This window comes from Ambystoma mexicanum, chromosome 11 (assembly GCF_040938575.1).
Source record: "Ambystoma mexicanum isolate Mex_15411 chromosome 11, UKY_AmexF1_1, whole genome shotgun sequence".
Taxonomy (NCBI): domain Eukaryota; kingdom Metazoa; phylum Chordata; class Amphibia; order Caudata; family Ambystomatidae; genus Ambystoma; species Ambystoma mexicanum.
This window is the reverse complement of record NC_090934.1, coordinates 1,180,577,858-1,180,596,969: the sequence shown is the minus strand read 5'-3', so window position 1 is coordinate 1,180,596,969 and position 19,112 is coordinate 1,180,577,858. Positions and strand designations below refer to the sequence as shown.

At 44.6% G+C, this 19,112-nt stretch overlaps 1 protein-coding gene across 13 annotated transcripts in view; it reads right to left on the bottom strand.

The window, feature by feature from the left end:
• Window positions 1-19,112, bottom strand: part of CSK (C-terminal Src kinase) — a 914,950-nt gene that overhangs the window by 372,611 nt on the left and 523,227 nt on the right. For all 13 annotated transcript variants that reach the window (XM_069624501.1, XM_069624495.1, XM_069624502.1 and 10 more), the window contains one exon: window positions 10,179-10,291. In XM_069624501.1, coding sequence (XP_069480602.1) covers window positions 10,179-10,291 — 113 coding nt within the window. The remainder of the gene's footprint in view (window positions 1-10,178; window positions 10,292-19,112) is intronic.

Below are 19,112 nucleotides of genomic sequence, written 5' to 3'. Positions count from 1 at the left end.
AAATAACTTTTTACTTCAACAAATTTCTAAATTTAATTTACAGCAGTACGGACCCTATTGGTTTAGTATAGTTCTTAGTCCCTCTCCTTTACGGCTTATGGGACAACTCCCCCCTCCCTTTGTGTTAGAATGCATTATATATTAAACCTGTGGGAGAGATCTGGCCCAAGCAGTTTTCAAAGTTTTTTTAATCATATTTATTTGTGTCAATTCATGGAGCTAACCTTTCACTTTTTACACATCCAGGGATCACAAAGTCTTTCCGCCCACTTGCATAGTTGAGTAGATTTTATGAAGGGAATGCGCTATTTGCAGCAGATGTTTTAAACTTTTATTTAACATTGACTTTGTCTTCAGTAAATGTCAAATATGTTTCACTGTGCATGGCTGGCCTTTGAGCGGCAACTGTTTGCCAAACAAAGTGAGTTTGTGGTGGTACGCACAAGCACATTTAAATTTGTTGCCATCCGTGGCCATTGGTCGAGTTCATTTCTCTTAGGTTAAGTAGGTAAAAATAAGATACTCAACCAGCAGGTCTAGTCCAATTTTAAAGAATTTGCAAGCACCAATGTCTTATTTCAACGGTACACAAAACTGCTGCTTTGTTGCTCCTTTTATGTCTTCAGTACAAATAACTGGTGACAAAAAATATTAGTGCATCACTGCTAATCAAATAGGTCCGTTTGCTTACCAAGAACATTTTAATTAGCAAACTCTGCTAATCAAGTTTGGAAAATGAATGTATGCCTTATGTGGGTGTTAAGTTTTGGTGATTGATGCATCCCGCTATATAGGTTTGTTGGGATCCCTACATTTTCAATCTGAAACCTGTTTCTTGTGGTTTATGTTCATGTATACATCAATTGTATATTTGACATATTATACATTGAAATAAAATTCCTACAAATTTAAAACATTTTTTCATATACATACACATATGCAGTGCCCTTTTTCTAAATGACCCTGAAATGCAGCAACACCTTTCAATCCATGAAACAAGTTCAACTTTTGAAATACAGAGACAGTGCTCGTTAAGCTAAAGGGCATGCACTAATATTGAAAAAACCTGTTAGGTGTGCAAAGCGCAGTTAAGCACCGGGACTCCACATGTGATGGCACTCACCAGTATGCGCTAGTCATATCTAAAGTGGGGTAGTTTTGTGTCACCAATTAATAACATTTTGTGCAGATTAGGGAGGGGATGGCACTCAACTACAATGCATTTGTTAATGCAATGGAGGTCGGCCCACAATCTTAAACTTCCATTGGCCTTTCTTGATACAACACAAGACACCTTACATAAATCCTCCAAAATGTTGCTGCGTTCTTCCTGAAAGTTCATTGGCACGTTGCAGTTAATGTGCCGCCAGCGCCTGTATTTTTCTTCTGCTGGACTAGTTTATGCTGTAAACCCTGGACACAGTTTTCTACAAATTTTTGCAAAATTACCCCTTTAATATATTGCACACATCTTGTCAGAGGCAGGGCAAAATCGATCACTTGCAATATGGTCTTCATTCCTACACCAGAAATGCAGTTTTCCCTTTGCTCGGACCTGTCCACATGGAGTTTCTTTCTGGTCCCTTTGACGTTGTCTTTACCCCACAATACTACAGTAATTTAATTAGAGTCAGGCAGTTAAATGTTTTGTGCAATCTCAATAGTTTCAGCCAATTTAGGATTTCTGCCCATCCATAATCGTAACATGATTTTTCAGGTGAGCATGCATGAGAATATATCTGCAAAGAACTTTCTCAGCAGACATGTTTTCACGGAGGCGGGCAGCCAGGTACCTTAAGCATGTCACATACTCATCCGTAGTCTCTTGTGTTCCTTGTTTTCCGGTGCAGAACTTGAACCTTTCCAACACAACTTTAGGTTTCTTGTTCATCTTTGCTGGCCAGAAGATGCTTTAACAGTCGCACACCCTCAGCTGCCAAGCAATTCTATAGTATAGCCACTATTTTGAAGTGCGGAAGTACCCCCCCCCCACTCCCCCTGACCCCAATCCCGGGCCTCTAGTTAGACTTCAAAGATCTCTTTCCACAAGTCAGAAGGTAATAGCAATGACGCAAGTACTGGTAAAATATGGGTGCTGGTTCACAGATAGCACCCCTTATTTTTTACTCATGCTTGTGGAATTCACGTTCTTGGAGCTCATGGCGACAGGAGTGACTGCTGAAACCCACAATCAAAGTGATAATATGTATGCGAGCAGCGCCAGCACACAGCAACTAGGCGCACAGTAGTTTCCAGGTCAAGTACATAAGACGCTACTACCACCTAAGGGGTAATGAATGAATGTCCAGCATCAGTCATGCAACAAAAGATTATCAGTACCCTGCATGCATTAGATGCTGAAGAGGTCCCCCTCCACCCCCCCCAAACCTCCAACCCCAACGTGAAACACCCCTTATTGGGTGTGTCAGACAATACTTTCCAGGGAGCTCAACAACCTGAAGCAGGCTCCATCAATGAGTCACAGCCACAGAGGTTTGCCAAAATTCAACCTGCACAACTCTAGGAGTCTCCACACAGTGATCCAGAGGTACCTGTGTTCACAGATCTTGCAACCCCTTATCAGCACAATTTGTTGAGATTTCAGGTAAGGATTACCAAATGCTGGGGTAGGTTTACTTATGAATGCATTAGTAATTGTAGCAGCGTCTAGTTACGTGTCTGCTGCGTCACGAATTCCTCACACCAATCTCTGCAATACACAACATAACACTCCTTCTGCTCTAGCCTTTCTGAAGAAAAAGCACATTCACTTGCAACTCACCAGGAAACGCTGCACAAAAAAATAAGGGCAAGCCATGAAAGCAAATTAAAAATAATACTCATGGAGGCAAACCATACATGGGCTTTTAAGGCAGGCTTTAAGTACATCCAATACAAGGTTTAATAAATTGCCTGTAAATTACATTTCTCATATTCATCTGCCTTGGACTCTATTAGTTCACACCTGCCAGTGTGCCATTCTTCACTTCTGAACCGATCACGATTACGGCACACCTGATTAACATCACACCCAAGGGGGCGTGCATGACTAGGAATTCAAGAGTGGAGATGTAAAGAGAAGAGCACAGGTGACATTTCAAAGAATCTGCGAGATAAGGTGTATACCTACTATAGAGGATGCAAAGATCAATCTATGGGTGGACATCCAAGAGAGTAGGAAAGGGTAAACTGCTTCAGTGAACAATTGCAAGGGCAAGCTTTGAGGCCCCATCATAACTGACAAGCAAGACAGGATGGGATGGGATGTGAGATAGCCACTGAACATTACAGGAATCAGATTTCATATTGGCCATACAATGCGCAGAGTGACAAATCTAGGGAATTCGCCCCTTTTCTCCAAGGGTACCATCTGGGACTAGGGAGGTGAGCCTTTTATGCAATACCCTCCCTAGGGGACAGGGCAAGCGGGATCCCACAGGGGATCAGCCCAATTTGCCCAAGACAGGGTTTTATTATACCTGCCTTTACTACAAAGAGTTGAACAGGGAAATCAGCTACAGGGCCCTTTTAATTTGGATGCCATGGGTCCTGACCTATATTTGGTGCCATCCGCTCGCAAAGATCAGAACAAACAGAATCTCCCCTTCCACTCCAGGGAGGGCTATAAAGACACCTAAAGCCAACGCAGGAGAAGAGAATCAGCTGGAGAGAAAGAGATGCAAGATTGCGCAGCAGAACACAGTGGAAGAACCACACAGCCCCCATGGTGGTTGGAGAACCAAGGCAGCCCGCACAATGCTGCCGCTTCAACCAAGGCGGGGAGCCTGGCACACTGAGCTGCCGAGGAAAGAAACAAAGCCATACCTGAGACGACGTACCAGCGTCCTGCCTGTTGGATACCAAAATCCCAGAGAGGAATTAGAGACGCAAGAGACCCACCTGCAAACACCAGAGCCAGGTCAAGAACGTGTGTTCACGCTGGCCAGAGAGACCACCTCCCTTAACGCTACAACAACACTGGAAAGCAGGTAAGCAGCATCCTACAAGGTGGAGGGCGGGGAGGCCTCAACATGGCTCACGGTGGGCTGAGAATCTGTATACCCCACAAGAAGGGGAACAAACCAAGAAATCCAGCAAGACTGAGCAGCCCCGTAGCCCACTCCGGGCTGAACATTTGCACACAATAGGGGTGGGGTGAGGAAACAAAACAGCAAAGTAGGGTTGGAGAAACCTGCATCCCACACAGGACTGAGAATCTGAACATCCCAGGAGAGGTTGACAGAAGGAACAACTGGAGCATGGTTGAAGAAAAGGCCTGTAACCCACGAGAGGCTGAGACTACGAATACCCCCAACGAGGGAGAGCATCTTGATTTTGTGAATACTGACAAACCCAGGTCAGGAGAACCGGTTACTTCTAACAAGAATATTACATCTCAAGAGGCGGGATAAAGTAGGAACTGTTCAAACTGACTGACGTGGCTGCTGTTAGGGAGAGTACAATCCTAGCCTCATCTAAGGCTTATGTTGTTATTTTTCTTTTCATAGTTATAGGGCAGAGGTTAGGATAGCATAGCTTTGAATACAGGACAGAGTTTCTTTTTAAGACATCCTGACGGGCAGCCTTTTATTGTTTTGTAGAGTACGGAATTAATCTTAGAAGTAGGGTTTAGAGGAGGCATTCTTTCTTTTAATAAACGTTTCTTGTTCAAACATGTCCTCTTGTCTGTCTCCCATCTTTTACCTGCCACAGGACAGTGCATTTGTGGATGTGGCATTCACAGTGCAGCAATGAATTTTAGGGACTACACAAAGAGGGCCGGGAAGTAGTGGTAACACTGGAACAGCCAGGCCTGGCCACCACTTGATCAGGTTTGTGCAGAAGACTGGGGAAAAAATAAAAATAAAGACTCCTGAATGGCTCTAGGGTCCAAAGACAAGAGCCCTAGCAGTTGCTATCATAATCTGGTCTGAGGCACCAGACCGCAGTGAGGATTCGATGAGGACATCTCATGCACTCAGTCTTTACAGGGATTTAATCCTGAGGTTTTCAATGTGAGACAATTAATGCATAGGAGACTAATGGTTGCAGATAGGCAGACAAGAGGACCAGAGGAGTGGTGATGTGGGCGTCCCAGATTATTTACCTGCTAAGTAACTTAGTGCCAGCAGCCCGAAGGACACCATAACAAATCAGTGCATAGCTGCTTAGAGTGCTCCTTGTGGTTGTGTAAAGCTTCCCTATTCGACCTGTCACAAGCTATTTTGTAAAGACGAGGAAGGTAGCCTATAGAAATTCACAGCATGATTTTCACAATCTGAGCAATAGACAGCATGCAATTTTTGACAATCTTAGTTTGATAAAAACAGCTTAAATGATATAAATTCATCAATCACCACAATAGAACTAAGAACAGAACTAAGTTGTGGACATTAGCATGTACACTAGCCGTATAAGTGGCGAAGGAAGGCAGGTAAGGTTATGAAGGAGGTTGATGGAAGGGTAGGCCAGGTGTGAAAGGGTCTGTGAGTACCCGACAAGCCCAGATCAGGACACATGCGAAGAAATGCTCCCACACCCGATCAGGGAAACTACACAAACCCAGCGCCTCACTTCGAGACAGAAATGCCAACTAACCAATCCACTAACAATGTCACCCTCTGCATACACCTCTCAAACTCTAAACCAAGCACAACCACAAACCTACAACACAAAAAAAACGCACAGACTTCACTACACTGTAACAACAAAACACACAGACTCGCACAACAGTACACAATGACTACCGGCCGCAAACACCCCAGGCCCAGCCAACGGACCCACCGGGCTGAGGCCGCCAACAGCACATAACTGCTCTCTTGCACTTTTCCAGCTCCCTCCCACTAACTCACCCTCCCTTCTTCCCCTTTTTCAGAGCCGCCAGAGCGCCAGGGGACCACTCCGGTGGTGATAGTGCGCGGTACAAATATCCTTTAACATTAACTTAATTAAACCAAAGGAGGAATAGTGTGAACTTATGTAAATTTTTAACATCTCCAATGAGGAAGCACTGGTAAAACGAGAGGTGGTTACGGATGGAAAAGGAACTAGAAGATGGGGACAAGGAGTTGGTAAAGGGATTAGGAGTGGAGAGCAGGAGCATAATAAGGAGAACATGAGGAGGATGTGGTGCAGGAAATAAGAGACAGCAGAGAGGATGGGAAAGCGAGGATGTGGTTACAAGAGGAGTTAGGCTAGTTCTGGTTGCAAATCCTTGAGGGCCACAAAGTGTTGTAGGAGGAGGTTTCGACTGAGACCTACCAAGTCGGCATTCCAAACCCTCATTTCCTGCATCCGAGATTCAGAGGCTCCAACAGAGAGAAGAGTGCTTAAGGCCGGGAGGATAGCTCAGGGCAACATGTTTGTCTTGGAAGCAAGACAACACAGAGCAACACTAGATTGAATCCCGATCTCATGCTTAGAAACTGGTCCCTGGTATTAAGCGCGTTATAAAAGACCAATTATAACAATTATAGGTGCAGAAGATGGGGATCCCAAGAGAGGACAGCCAAGACCAGAAAGGACAGGACAAGGAAAAAAAGGGGAGATGTCCCAGTGAAATAAGTATTGCTTAGAACTAGCCGCACTCATCAGTGAATCCTGGAAGAAGGCAAGTCCGAGAATCTGAGAAATAGGAGAGTTTGTTTAAAGACTGATTTGGTTTAGAACAAAAATCTGATATGGGAAGGGAAAACCCTGAAGTCAAGTTATCTGTGTCCGTCTTGTCCTTGATCCCGATCACATATATGAATCGTAGAAAATGGTAAGATTAGAGGGCCTGGTGGATTTAATCTGCTGTTGATTTAGAGTTCCATGTCCGAGGAACACGCTTTAGTTTTATGATGAAGTCTGTTGCCTGGTTCCAAGGACCACCAAGGTGGGACTCAGGGGGCCTCGTGTCACCCCATGTCAGTGGATATTGGCCCTGGGGTTGGTATGCGGAAAAATCTTGGTTCCAGTCATATGGCATTGGACATTCACAGAGGCCCTACCGCTGTCCAATCTTGGAAGCCAGAACCCAGCCCATTAATACAGGCTGACCCTAAAAGCTTTAACTCTGCCCAAACCCCATCATATGAAATTGAGAGACAATACTGATGCATTCCATCATCCATTGAGAGACCCTGAGGCTCCCACGAACGCTAAGAGTTTGGGATGGGAACAAAGAGTTCAGAAGCACTGCTCCCCAGCAAAAGAAGTGTGTCATTTCACAGCGGCTCAGTTTAGCCATTGAAATCAAGTGTTCTAAAATCTGAACCAGTATATTTTCCGCCTCTAAATTACTTGAGGGAGGTGCTCAACACAACAGAGGTAGCACCAGGGATGAGGGTCATGGAAAGAAGACTTGCATCCAAGATGGCAGAAAGGGCAAATATGGACTTGGTCCAGCCCCTTGAGCCAAACCCAGCTCCAGGTGCACTCTGAGACAATAGCCAATCCTGCATCGACGCAGTTACAGAGCACAGGTTCAGACCTTCACTGAAAGACTCGCCTAGGGGAGAGGCAAACATTGTATAAAAACACAATCATCTTCCATTGCTAGGTGTCGGTTGTTGAAGGTTACAGAAGGCAAGGAAATATGTTGCAAGTTTGATACAAGGAACAATTAAGAAGTAATGGAGGAGAGAGAGAGAGAGAGAGAGAGAGAGAGAGAGAGAGAGAGAGAGAGAGAGAGAGAGAGAGAGAGAGAGAGAGAGAGAGAGAGAGAGAGAGAGAGAGAGAGAGAGAGAGAGAGAGAGAGAGAGAGAGAGAGAGAGAGAGAGAGAGAGAGAGAGAGAGAGATGACTGGAGAGGAAGTGATAGTGATTGTGGGGGCGTTGTGGTAACGGAGGAGGTGATGAAGTGGTGGTGTCAAAAAAAGAATGGTGAGACAGTGGCCAAGCCAGTAGTAGGGCGACAGAGGACGACAACCCCAAGCCAGGAAAGTATGAGCACATTGAGCTGATCCAAGACAGGCTACAGAGGTAGGCAGAGGAAAGAGGCCCTAGGAATGGAGGAGAGTGAAGGAGTAGTCTGGGTACCTGGGAAGGGGGCCAAACACTGGAGGGGATACCAGAGTCAAGGAAAGGCAATGCATCAACAATCAGTAGCTGAAATCCCTGGGCTTTCACACACCACAGATCTACTGCAGAGGTACTAGCAACTGGTAGGAGAGAGAATACAATTGTTTGGGAGACCTTTTATGACACTTGCAACACCATGGTAGGTGAGAAACAATCATATCAATTTTGAGAGAACCTTTGTTTTAAGTTTTCAGCTTTTTGTTTGTGTTAGACATCAATAAAGACTTAACTATCCTTGCAGTGTCAGCCTTTAGTGTATCCCGCGTTGACCACTGATGCTTACGGGATATGTATTACTGCATGCAACTGTTTAGGGCTGCACACCTATTTACTACAACCTTGCATCTCCATGTAAATATGTAGGTTAAGTTTCAAAAAAGCATTTTAAGAGTCAAGAAATGCATACATTAAGCTACCAGAACAACTAGCCTGGCAGAAATGGTACAAATAGAAGAAGCACAAATAATGAAAATCAGCCCTCGCGAATGTGTGAATTAATCTATGGTGGGGACAAACGCCTCCAGGAGGAGCACAGCAAGATTGATTGTCTTTCTGACAGGTTGTTAATAGTCAAAATATGGTCTTTACATTAGTCGCCAAAGAAGTTTCCAGTAACAACTAGATGTAAAATGGAACCTGTGGAGGCCAAAATGTCACATCACAGTTTCGAATACTGACTTCAAATGGCAGGCAAGTTGCAAATTGACAACATATAACATGATATATTATATTTATATCGCACTCTTACACAGGTGTTTCAGAGCGCGACCAGGCAAAGGGAGGGGAACAGGGGAGAGAACAAAAAACAACAACAATCTTACTAGGCCCAGTGACATTGAGAATGCGCAAGTGAATGGGGAAGGGAAAAGGGGGAAAGTGCATGGGAGGAGGGAGAAATTGGAAAGTGCAGATCATAAGAGAGGACAAGATAAATAATAAATAAATAAATACGGTGATCCAAAACAGTGGTAGTGCAGGCTGTGAGGGCCAAGTGCAAGGTTAGTCAGATAGGGAGTATCTGATCAATGCAGACAAAGAGTGGGGGGGCCTGTATGGGTACAGATACAGGCCCCAGTGCAAGAGGTGGCCAGGGGGCAGTGCAGGAGGGTGGCAAGGTGAGCAGGTACCTGGGCCCGAAAGGCAGAGAGTGGCCATTTGCAGCATTGCTGAGAGAGAAAGCAGATCAGCAGGGGAGAAGCGGGGCAAAGGCAGAGGCGAAGATGAAGGTCTTGAGGAGCTTCCGGAACCATAGATGGTTCTCCTCAAGTTTCAAGGTGGCAGGCGGGCAGTTCCAGAGGGAGGCCCCCTCAGAAGACAAAGATCAACCACCAGTTCATTTCTTTGAAAAACAACTGACCCTGAGAGAGTTGGAGGTATAGGAGCAAGGGCTCTAGAGGGGAGGTATTTATGGAGGGATACTTGAAGGTAATTTGGACCCAGGCCCCAGAAAGCCTTGTGGACAATGCAAAGGGTTTAAAATGTAATCCTTGCAACCACAGGGAGCCAATGAAGGGATTTCAGAGCTGGAGAGATCCAATCCCAGGGCTTGAGGCCAAGGGCAAGTCTTGCAGTCCTGTTCTGGATTAGTTGTAAAGGGTGCAGAGTGGAGGCAGGTAGATTACGAAAGAGGCTGTTACAGTAGTCCAACCTAGAGAGAATCAGAGCTCGGGAGACAAGGAGCTTCTGAGGGAAGGAGAGGAAGGGAAGAGTGTCTTTAAGGAGGTACAGTAAGAACATGATGCAAAAGGTTGCTTTTACAAGTATATTGCAGCAATAAGGTTTAAAGTTAACCAGGAACCCATCGTAAAGTACAGTGGCAAGAAGGCAAGACACCATCATTAGTGGGTCCTGCTCAATGTGTACTGAATGATGTATAGACTAATATTACTTTTGAACCTTGCATTCATAAATTCCATTTGTTTTTAGTCCACTGTGCTTTGTGTCTGCAATTGCTGGAGCACCCACCCTTTGATAAGGCACAGTTCACCAACATACTTCAGCGATTACCAATAAATGTATATCCCCCAGCTCCCGAAACAACTCATTTCCACCCAAATGCCTCTACAATTTTAATTCCCAAACATGCACTAGTGCTCTCCCTTGTGGCATACTTACGGCATCAAGCTGAGCTTGGTTCCAGACCTTACACCCTCCCTCTTCTGCACGTAGTTTGCAGGAATGATGCCTTCACGGCCACACTTATTCTTAGCTTTGTACCAGTTGGGATCCTGAAAAACAAGATGACCAAGGCTGTTGACAATGTCCTCCATAAAGCACCAGCATTTTATTTGGAAACCCCCTGATTAAAATGGGAGTTACACTTAAAAAACATGAGACATATCTCATAGTCCAACGTTAGTACTCAAATAGTCTGCTACTCCTTCACCCCAAAAAGTGTTACTCACATCACTATCTAAGAGAAAGAGAGAGAGAGAGAGAGAGAGAGAGAGAGAGAGAAAGAGAGAGAGAGAACGAGAGAAAGAGAAAGAGAGAGAAAGAGAGAAAGAGAGAGAAAGAGAGAGAGAGACAGAGAGACAGAGAAATATAAGTTTCCTAAACAATAGGTTCTTGGACGTTTTCTAAATGAAGCAGTTGAGGATTAGATGTCCATTTCAAAGGGTGATCATTCCGTTGTTTGTTTATAAGAAAGAAAATGTCCTTTTTTTGGTGCTGTGAGCAAGCTGCATGATGCAGATCTCACTGAAAATCTTAACAAGTAGCGCCGTACACAGTTTGAAAAGATAGGGGATTTAATGCTATACAGAACTTTATGCACAATGCAAAAGAATTTAAACAGAATTCTCTTTGTGGCCGGGAGCTCGTGTAACTAGAGTAGCCAAGCGCTCGCCATAGGAAGCATTCTGGTAACATCAGTTTGTACTCTTAAAAACTAGTCAATCACAATTCCCAGATTTCTTACAACAGAACCTTTTGTAGGAATAGGACAACTACCAAAACATGTTGGTCATTTAAGATGTAATTTACTGCTAACACTTCTGTCTTGTTCCAATTGATCTTCACAAAATAGGCAGCAATGCAACTTTTTATGTCTGAAAGACAACCTCTAGTTAGTTTATTTGTATAGCGCGGCCGAACCCTAAGGTAACTGGGTGCATTGAGACATTACAGAAGGTTGCACATACAGGTAATAACATAGTAGGATACCCTATAAAAGATTAGAGTGAAGGACCAGGTCACAGTGTGGTCTATGATAAACAGGCGTACTTGGTAAGGATACATGTAGCAAGGCAGCATCACGGTTACTAAATGTTTAGATGCAGCAGTACTTGGGTATAGCACGATCAGGGCTAGGTACAGTTAACAATTTATTGCCGAGTAGAGAGTAGTTCCTTTACTTTGGCTCTGAATGACCAGAATGAGGTGTCAGCTCTGATTGTCGTAGGTAATGCATTCGAAGATTTAGCTGCTAGCACCAGGAAGCTAGATCCCCCAGCTGTTTTTAGGTTGAACCTTGGGATGTTCAGTTGGTGTAGATATTGGGGGATCTAGTTGGTCTGGTGGAGTGTTGTTTCGTGAATTTATCGATAGGTAGCATGGGGCTGTCTGGTAAAGGCATTTATGAGTAATGACAAGTGTTCGTAGTTGAATTCTTTCCCGAATATGGAGCCAGTGGAATTCCTTTCTGACGGAGGAAATGTGTGCCTTACGAGGGAGATTAAGGGCACATCTAAGAGTGTTGTTTTGCAGTATCTGTAGTCTGTTCAGGTTTTGCTTTGTGGATCCAAGAAAGAGTGTGTTACAGTAGTCTAAGTTAGACAATATGAGGACCCTAGCCAGTGTAAGGTGACTGTTGGTGGACAAAAAGGGTTTGCAAGCATTGATAAGTTTGTTGGTGGAGGCTGTAGCTGAGATGGTGGCGTTGATTTGTTTTTTAAGTGAGAGAGTTGGGTCAAGGTACACACCCAATGTTTTGACTTCTTTAGATACATTTACGATGTTGCCACCAATAAAGGATTGGTATCTGGAGTTGAGTTTATTGAGATGGGCCTGTGAGCCGACTATCAGCAGTTCCGTCTTTTCATCGTTTAAGCATAGGCTATGGCTCTAACCTTGGCAGAGGTAAACATCTCTTTCAATTATCAATCATTTGATGATATCTGCATAGTTTAAGTTTATCTGCATATCTGAAACTTTGCGTCTGATGATCTAAGAGGTTGAATATATATGTTAAACAGTATTGGAAACAGGAAAGAACACAGGAGTACCACAGTGCTAGGCTCTGAAAACATCTTGCCCATTTAGACCTTCTGACAAAAACGAAGAGACCCTCAGCATTAAAATAGCACCTATTCCCACAGATCTCAATCGACCCGGTAGAAAATGATGTTCTAGTGTATCGAAAGCTGCAAAGCAAACGGATCAAGGCTCCACCCACACCAACATTCTTAGCCGATCAAGCATGCATGTGGGTATCAATTCAGTGTTGCAGTCTAACTGGGCTAGGTCCAGGAGAGTATTTTCTTTCACAAAGACATTTAGTGGTTTAAATAAAATGTGTATATTTGACAAACCAACCCAGTAACAGCCATTCTTCTGCTTGTATCCGTACAAACACATGCATATTCCACCATTTAGTGGTAGGTCACAAGTATTAAAAGTAGTTTTTCTAGGAATTATAAAGAAGACCTTGACAGGGGCATTCCCCGACACACTATTCCTACCCTACATCTCCTGATACCAACACTGTGCCTCAGTGCCTACACGCTCAGATTGTTTTTTCTGCGAGTTGCACCAATTAAAAAGTAGGAATTGGAGAAAGATGGGATTTCTTTGAAGAGGGTTTGTCCAATTGCATGCTGGGGATATGGGGGTGGTTTCTAATAAAGGATCTGGGAGTGTTTTAACCGTTGCAAAAATATAGAAAAGATTTCAACTGATGTGGTTTGATGAGACTTGGGTTGGTCCGGTCCTGCGATACCATCAAACTGCTTCCCGGGTATTTGTAGAATAAACTTGCTTTATGTACAACTGTGTACTCACTTATTAAGTGGTGGGCCTGTTTGGGTTAAGGTGATTAAAGGCCCAGCCACACATTTTCTCTGTAGCTCCCAAGATCACCACCTTCATTCACCCCCCCCGCCTTCCGCAGAACACCTACTCCTCTCCCCACCTCCCATCACTCTTTCACTTGTCCTCTGGAATGCACAATCCCTCAGCAACAAGTCTCTGAGTAATTCGACTCATCACTCAACTTTCACTTCTTGCCATCATAGAAACCTGGATCCCCTCATGATTCTGACTGACTAGCAGCTCTTCACACAACTCTGCTACCTTCTCTCACTCTCCCTGATCCGTTGGGAAGGGAGGCTGCATTGGGTTCCTCTTTAATAAGGCCTCAACAGTGGCCCTCTACCCTAATTTACCAACTCCTCCTTTTTGAATATACCACCACAACACCTCCCTCCTACTCCTCTCACTGTTGGCTCTCTATCGATCCCCTGGTCCTCTCAACACCTTCCCTAGATCTGACCCTTCTCCTTGAGTCGCTTTCTACCGACATCCCCATTGTCATGCTTGTGGACGTCAAGCCCTCTGCAGTCACATGCCTTGCAATTAAAACTGTTCCATCTGACAACTCACCCCACCTGCCCCCACAATCCACAACCAGCCTTCCCACTCTGGTGGGAACTCTTGTCTGTGTCTCTCTCCAAGTCACTCCATTGTTCATTTTAGCACTTCAGTCCTTCCACCTTCTACTCTTCATCTCCCCTCTTCCATGACCAAGAGGAAAGGACTTTCTTGCCCTTTATCTTGATGCGAGAACCTCTCTCCAGTCTCTTTCCCCTTTTCGCATTGACCGTGCTTTCTCCAACTTGTACTATGCACTTATGACTACTTGACCAACACTATCCTACTCGCACATTCACACCTTCCGCTCCCAGTCCTCACCTTGGATCAACTCTTTATTTCAAACCCTCAGGACTAACATGAGCCATGCCCTACGAGGCTTGTGAAAGTTACCAACACCTACCCTAATCCTAGCCTAACAAAAATTCACTGGCTGTCCTAACCTCTGCACTGGACTGCCAAATTATCCTACTTCACAGACCTAATCTCCTCCCTTCGCAATCACCCCACATACTTTCATCGACCCTCCAATCTTTGCTTGTACGTCCCAAGCCAATATACATCGTCTCCACCCTTTCTGTTAATGACTTTTGCTCACTACTTTTTCCTCAAAAATCTCCAATTCGTGGTACTGGCAGCCATCCTCTGCCTCCCTCACCAGTCCTTCTCCTGTCCACCACCTCTCCCTACCTCTTCTCTTCTAGACTACTTCTCCCCCACTCTCCCATTGAATTAGCACCCATCCTTCAGTGGCAAAACATCTTGTGCTCCCATCAAACCTTTTGCTCCCCAAATGGTCAAAGACTAGTGTCAAAAACGTACCCTTATCTACCCGAGTGCTTTACCTTCTCTCTCTCCCCATCACTCTTCCCAGCCTCGTTTAAATCTCAACTGTCTCAACCCTACTGAAGACACTCTCTGCTGCCTCAAACGCCCCAGCAAACTATCTCCCAGTTTCTCTTCATCCGCATTATTCTAAAGTCTTTGAGCGGGTGGTCTTTGACCAGATCACAGAGTATCTTGAGGATAAGGGCCTTGGAGCTCCACTTCAATCTGGCTACTGTAGTAAATGCCACTGAGACTAAACCCATGCATGTAGCTAACTTTCTCTCTAATGCTCACCACTCCAAGCACTCCTCTTTTACACGTCCTTCTGGTCCCTTCTGCTGTTGGACACCGTCGACCACTCGTCTCACGCTCCAAGAACTTGGGTTTTGCAAATCTGCTCTTGCTTGGATCACTTTCTACCTTGGAAGGTCGCTCCTTTAAAAGTTCTTGTAATTCACAAGTGAACCCATGCCTCACCAAGTTGGCGTCCCCCAAGGATTATTCCTTGGACCTCAGCTCTTCATCCTCTACCTCTGCCATAGGAACCTTTTGCTTTCATCAATGCCTTTCTGCTGATGACACTCAAATATTTTTCTCATTTCCCTCCTTCACCCCAGCCATCTCAGAATGGACTACCCTCACTGGACGGCTCTGTTGCCTCATGCTGATGGAATTCATATTTCTCCAGGCTACCAATGCCATACTTATCCTTCCCTCTGATCTCCTTTCTACCTGACCTCCTTGCTCTCGCACAAGGCTCACAATCTTGGGGTCCTCTTTGATAGTGACCTATTACTGCAACAATTAATTACAACCACTGCCTCTTCGGCTCCTATTAACCCACTAAACATTCTGAGAATGTGTTATTTTCTTACCAACCACTCTACAAAAACTCTAATCTCCACTCTCATGCTCTGCAAACTTGACTACTGCTTGATCCAACTCCTTTGCCTTCCGATCTAAACTTTGCTCCTTCTTAACAAAGTCCTCTACTTTTCCCCTCTCCCTATCTACAACCTACCCATATCCTCCCCCCACTTCTACCTACTGACAATATGTTGGTTGACCCGCCATGCACAAACGGTCTGTTCTCTAGTTCCTTCTTCTACTTCACAGGGTTATCCATGTTCTTGCTCCTCAGTACCTGTCTAATTGTATTTCAGTTTACTGAACATCTCGTTCCTGTCGATCCTCCTCTGCACTCAACCTCACAGTCTCATACTCTCCCAGCGACTACGCTCACTTTCGCTCTGTCTTCCTACTTGCCCACTCAACTGCAACCCACAGCCCATAACAATCAAAGCCAGACCAAATGTGGATCTCAAAGATCTACTTAAACTTCATTTACTTCCTAAGAGGGTGCCCCCTCTGCCTCCTCCCATATTCTCTCTACCTGAGTTCATCACTGCAGCATAATCATTCATTCCTTTTTTGTTTTTTATTTTTGTATACAGTTTATATAAACCTTTAAAAAAGAAAACAAAAAAAAAAAGATTTGAAGCACAAAACGCATCAAAACAAGCAATGTTCATAACGGATCATTTCCATCTTTCATTAAATTCTTCTCGTAAAAATGTCCAGCAAACTGAAGCTCCTTGTCACGAATGCTTGGTCAAATCTACTGGCTGTAGAAGCCAGAGTCTTCACATCACCCAGAAATGAAGTCAAGGCATAGAACAATTTCCAATCTGTTCCACTGAACATCCTTGTCCACCATTCATCTCCACTCAATGACTGATATTTCCCAATTATTGGTGCTCGATGTACAGATCTTTGGTTACGAATGGCTTCACAGAATAAGACAAGATGTTTTAAGTTTTCTTCATGTTTATTGCAGAACCTACAACTCAGATCCTTTTCATGTTGTGCCCATGTGCTTAGTTTGTCTTTAGATTTAAAGGCATTCAGACAAAACTATAAAGCTAGTGATCTACAATATGGATTTGGAGAGATCTCTATGACTTTGGAGTATTAATTTAGGGCTCTCGCTTCGCATGGAACATCTTTCATTGATTTTTGGTTGAGTCTTGATTCTAAAGTAGATAGCCAATCAAGATTTCATACTTCACGTTTGGCCACATTGGGGTTGCAGTGCAGCGTTGAGATCTCAATTCCCATGTCTTCCAAGATAGTCTCACATTCTCGAGACCATAGGACAAGAATGTTTTTAGAATTGCAATTCCCAGGATTGTGTAAGACCTGAAACTGAGGGACAACTTCCTTCATCGTCATTTTTCGGAAAAGGGCTAGTATGTTCCAGCACATCTGTGCATTGATGGAGATCAGTCCAAATTTTGTATCTTATGCACAAGGTTGGTGTGCCCTTAGGAATCTGCAGGACCTTTGACCAAAAAATATTTTCAAGTGTCGCCCACAATTCATATGAACAGCCCAGGGCACATTCTGCACCAAATATCAATACAGGGACCACTTTGTTTGTAAAACGTGATCACAGGTTTTAAAGAGAATGTTCCATACTTTCTGTTGATGATCATTGCTTGACATTGTTGATCATTGGTTTTTGCTACCTCCACCCACGGGGTGTCATTGATTTGTGAGCTTATCCTCATTCCTAAATATCGTGTACTGGGTATGTGTTACGCTCACCTGGTATCCATCGGGACGCCACCCAGCCGGGTTACTCGCTGGTATGCTTCTCAGCTTTGCCCTGATGTGGTCTGCGGGGAAAGTTCTACCTGAAAATACAGGAGGACTGTGTTCAAGACTGAATGATTGGGGTAAGTATCCTCCCTCCACCCCTGTATGCTTTCAGTCCCTCTGGCGCCCTCTCCTCACCTTGTGATAGAATTAGGCGTGCTCTCCGTCCTGCCTTCCTTGCAGGGGCGCGTTGTCTTTCATGGGCAAGTGCGGTCCAGCAACTTCACTGACGCGGGCCTGTGTGATATTGTTCAGGTAGGTCTTATTGCTGTTCTTTAGTTTTGTTGCTATCCTGCATGCCTTTCTTTGTTTAAAATGTCTCATTTTTCTCCCTTGGGTATGCGGAGCTTCAGCGCGGCGAACTGGCTTGGTTAAGTCTCCTGGGAAAGGATGGCGCATTAAGAGCGCTATGATGCGGTAAGTAAGCGCTATGCGAAGTCTTGCCTTTGCTAACCTGTGTTTTCCTTCCTTGTAGGTCGCGGTGTTCTTCAGCGCGAGTGGAATGTCCGGAGTGGTGCCAGCCGAGAGGTGACCAGCCAGGTAAGCCTTTTTAGCAGTTCGTAATTTGTAAATGTCTCTACAGCTTTCTTTAATGTTGCCTCTATCTTCCTCTTTAAGGTCGTTCTGTCCGGGAGGCGTGCAGATTCGAGGAAGCTGTTCTCAGTAGCTGCGAGTGTTTAAAGATGAAGACTGCAGGTAAGATGCTGCTGCTAATGATGTTCGTTTGGTCTCCTTGCAGGTTCTGCTTCTCCGAGGTTCGAGGGAATAGCTGGACACGGTGTGCGTCACGTTGTAACACGAAGCATGTTCTGCAGTCAGGGTGTGGTTTATATAGCCCAGGTAAAGTAGTACCAGGGAAAGTAGTTCCAGGCCTGCCACACCCAAAACACTAGACCGCATAGCTTGGTTCTTAGGGAATGTCTCCATGTTGGCTGACAATACAATAAAGTAGTTCCCAAGCACATTGTTGTTCATGGTGTACGAGCCTCGCGCCATAGGCGCCAGGACTGGCCCCATGAGGGCTTTTCAAGAGGAGGCCAGGCTCTAGAGGCCCGAGTGCTGACTCCACCTGGCCAATGGGTTTGCCAGAGGGGGGTTTTGGGCGAGGGTCGTGACTTTATGATTTTCAGTGTTTCTTTCTTGAGGTGCCACCTGAAATTATTTTTGTTCTTCTTGGGACCTGCCCTTAAATTTTGAAGAATGAGTACCTTGCATTTTTTCTCGTTGAAATACAGACCATTTTTGTCTACATATGTTTCAACAGCATCGATCTTCCGCTGGAGACCAATTGGAGTTAGGTCGAGTAAGATTAAATCGGCGGCATATAGGAGCCAATTGATGTTACTACCATGCACTTTAGGTGGAAAAGGTGGAACGTCCTCAACTGTGATGCCAAGTCAGAAAGAAACAAGTTGAAAATGGACGCCAAGGGGCATCCTTGCTTCACACCGCAGAAGGTGTCAATTGCCGTGGATAGAGTGCCAGCTTGATCTAAACAAATCCTTACATTGGATCCAGTGTGCAGCTATCTTATTGCAGCCAGGAGACTTGCCGGACAGTTCCATTTGTTCATCTTATACCACACCATATCTCTATCTATGCTGTCAAAAGCATGTACAAAGTCTATGAGAGCAAGGTAGACCTTGGCTCCTGTTCTTATTGCCTCCATTTTGATTAGATTTACTATCAGTAGATTCAGGCAGCATCAAACGCCCTCCACAAAACCTGATTGTCTTTGGTCTACATGTTGGGAAATGATGGCCTATTTTAAAGGTTTTTGTTGTAGTAGGGTGGCATACACTTTTCCAAGCACATCTGAGAGTGCTATGGGCCTATTATCTCTTGCATTTGTCCTGTTTCCCTTTTTGCAAATGGGTACAATGACCGCACTTCTCCATGAGGTTGGTACGGTACATGTGTTAATTCTGCGAAAGAGTACTTCCGGGTTTTCTTTTAGTGCATGGTTGGTTAAGC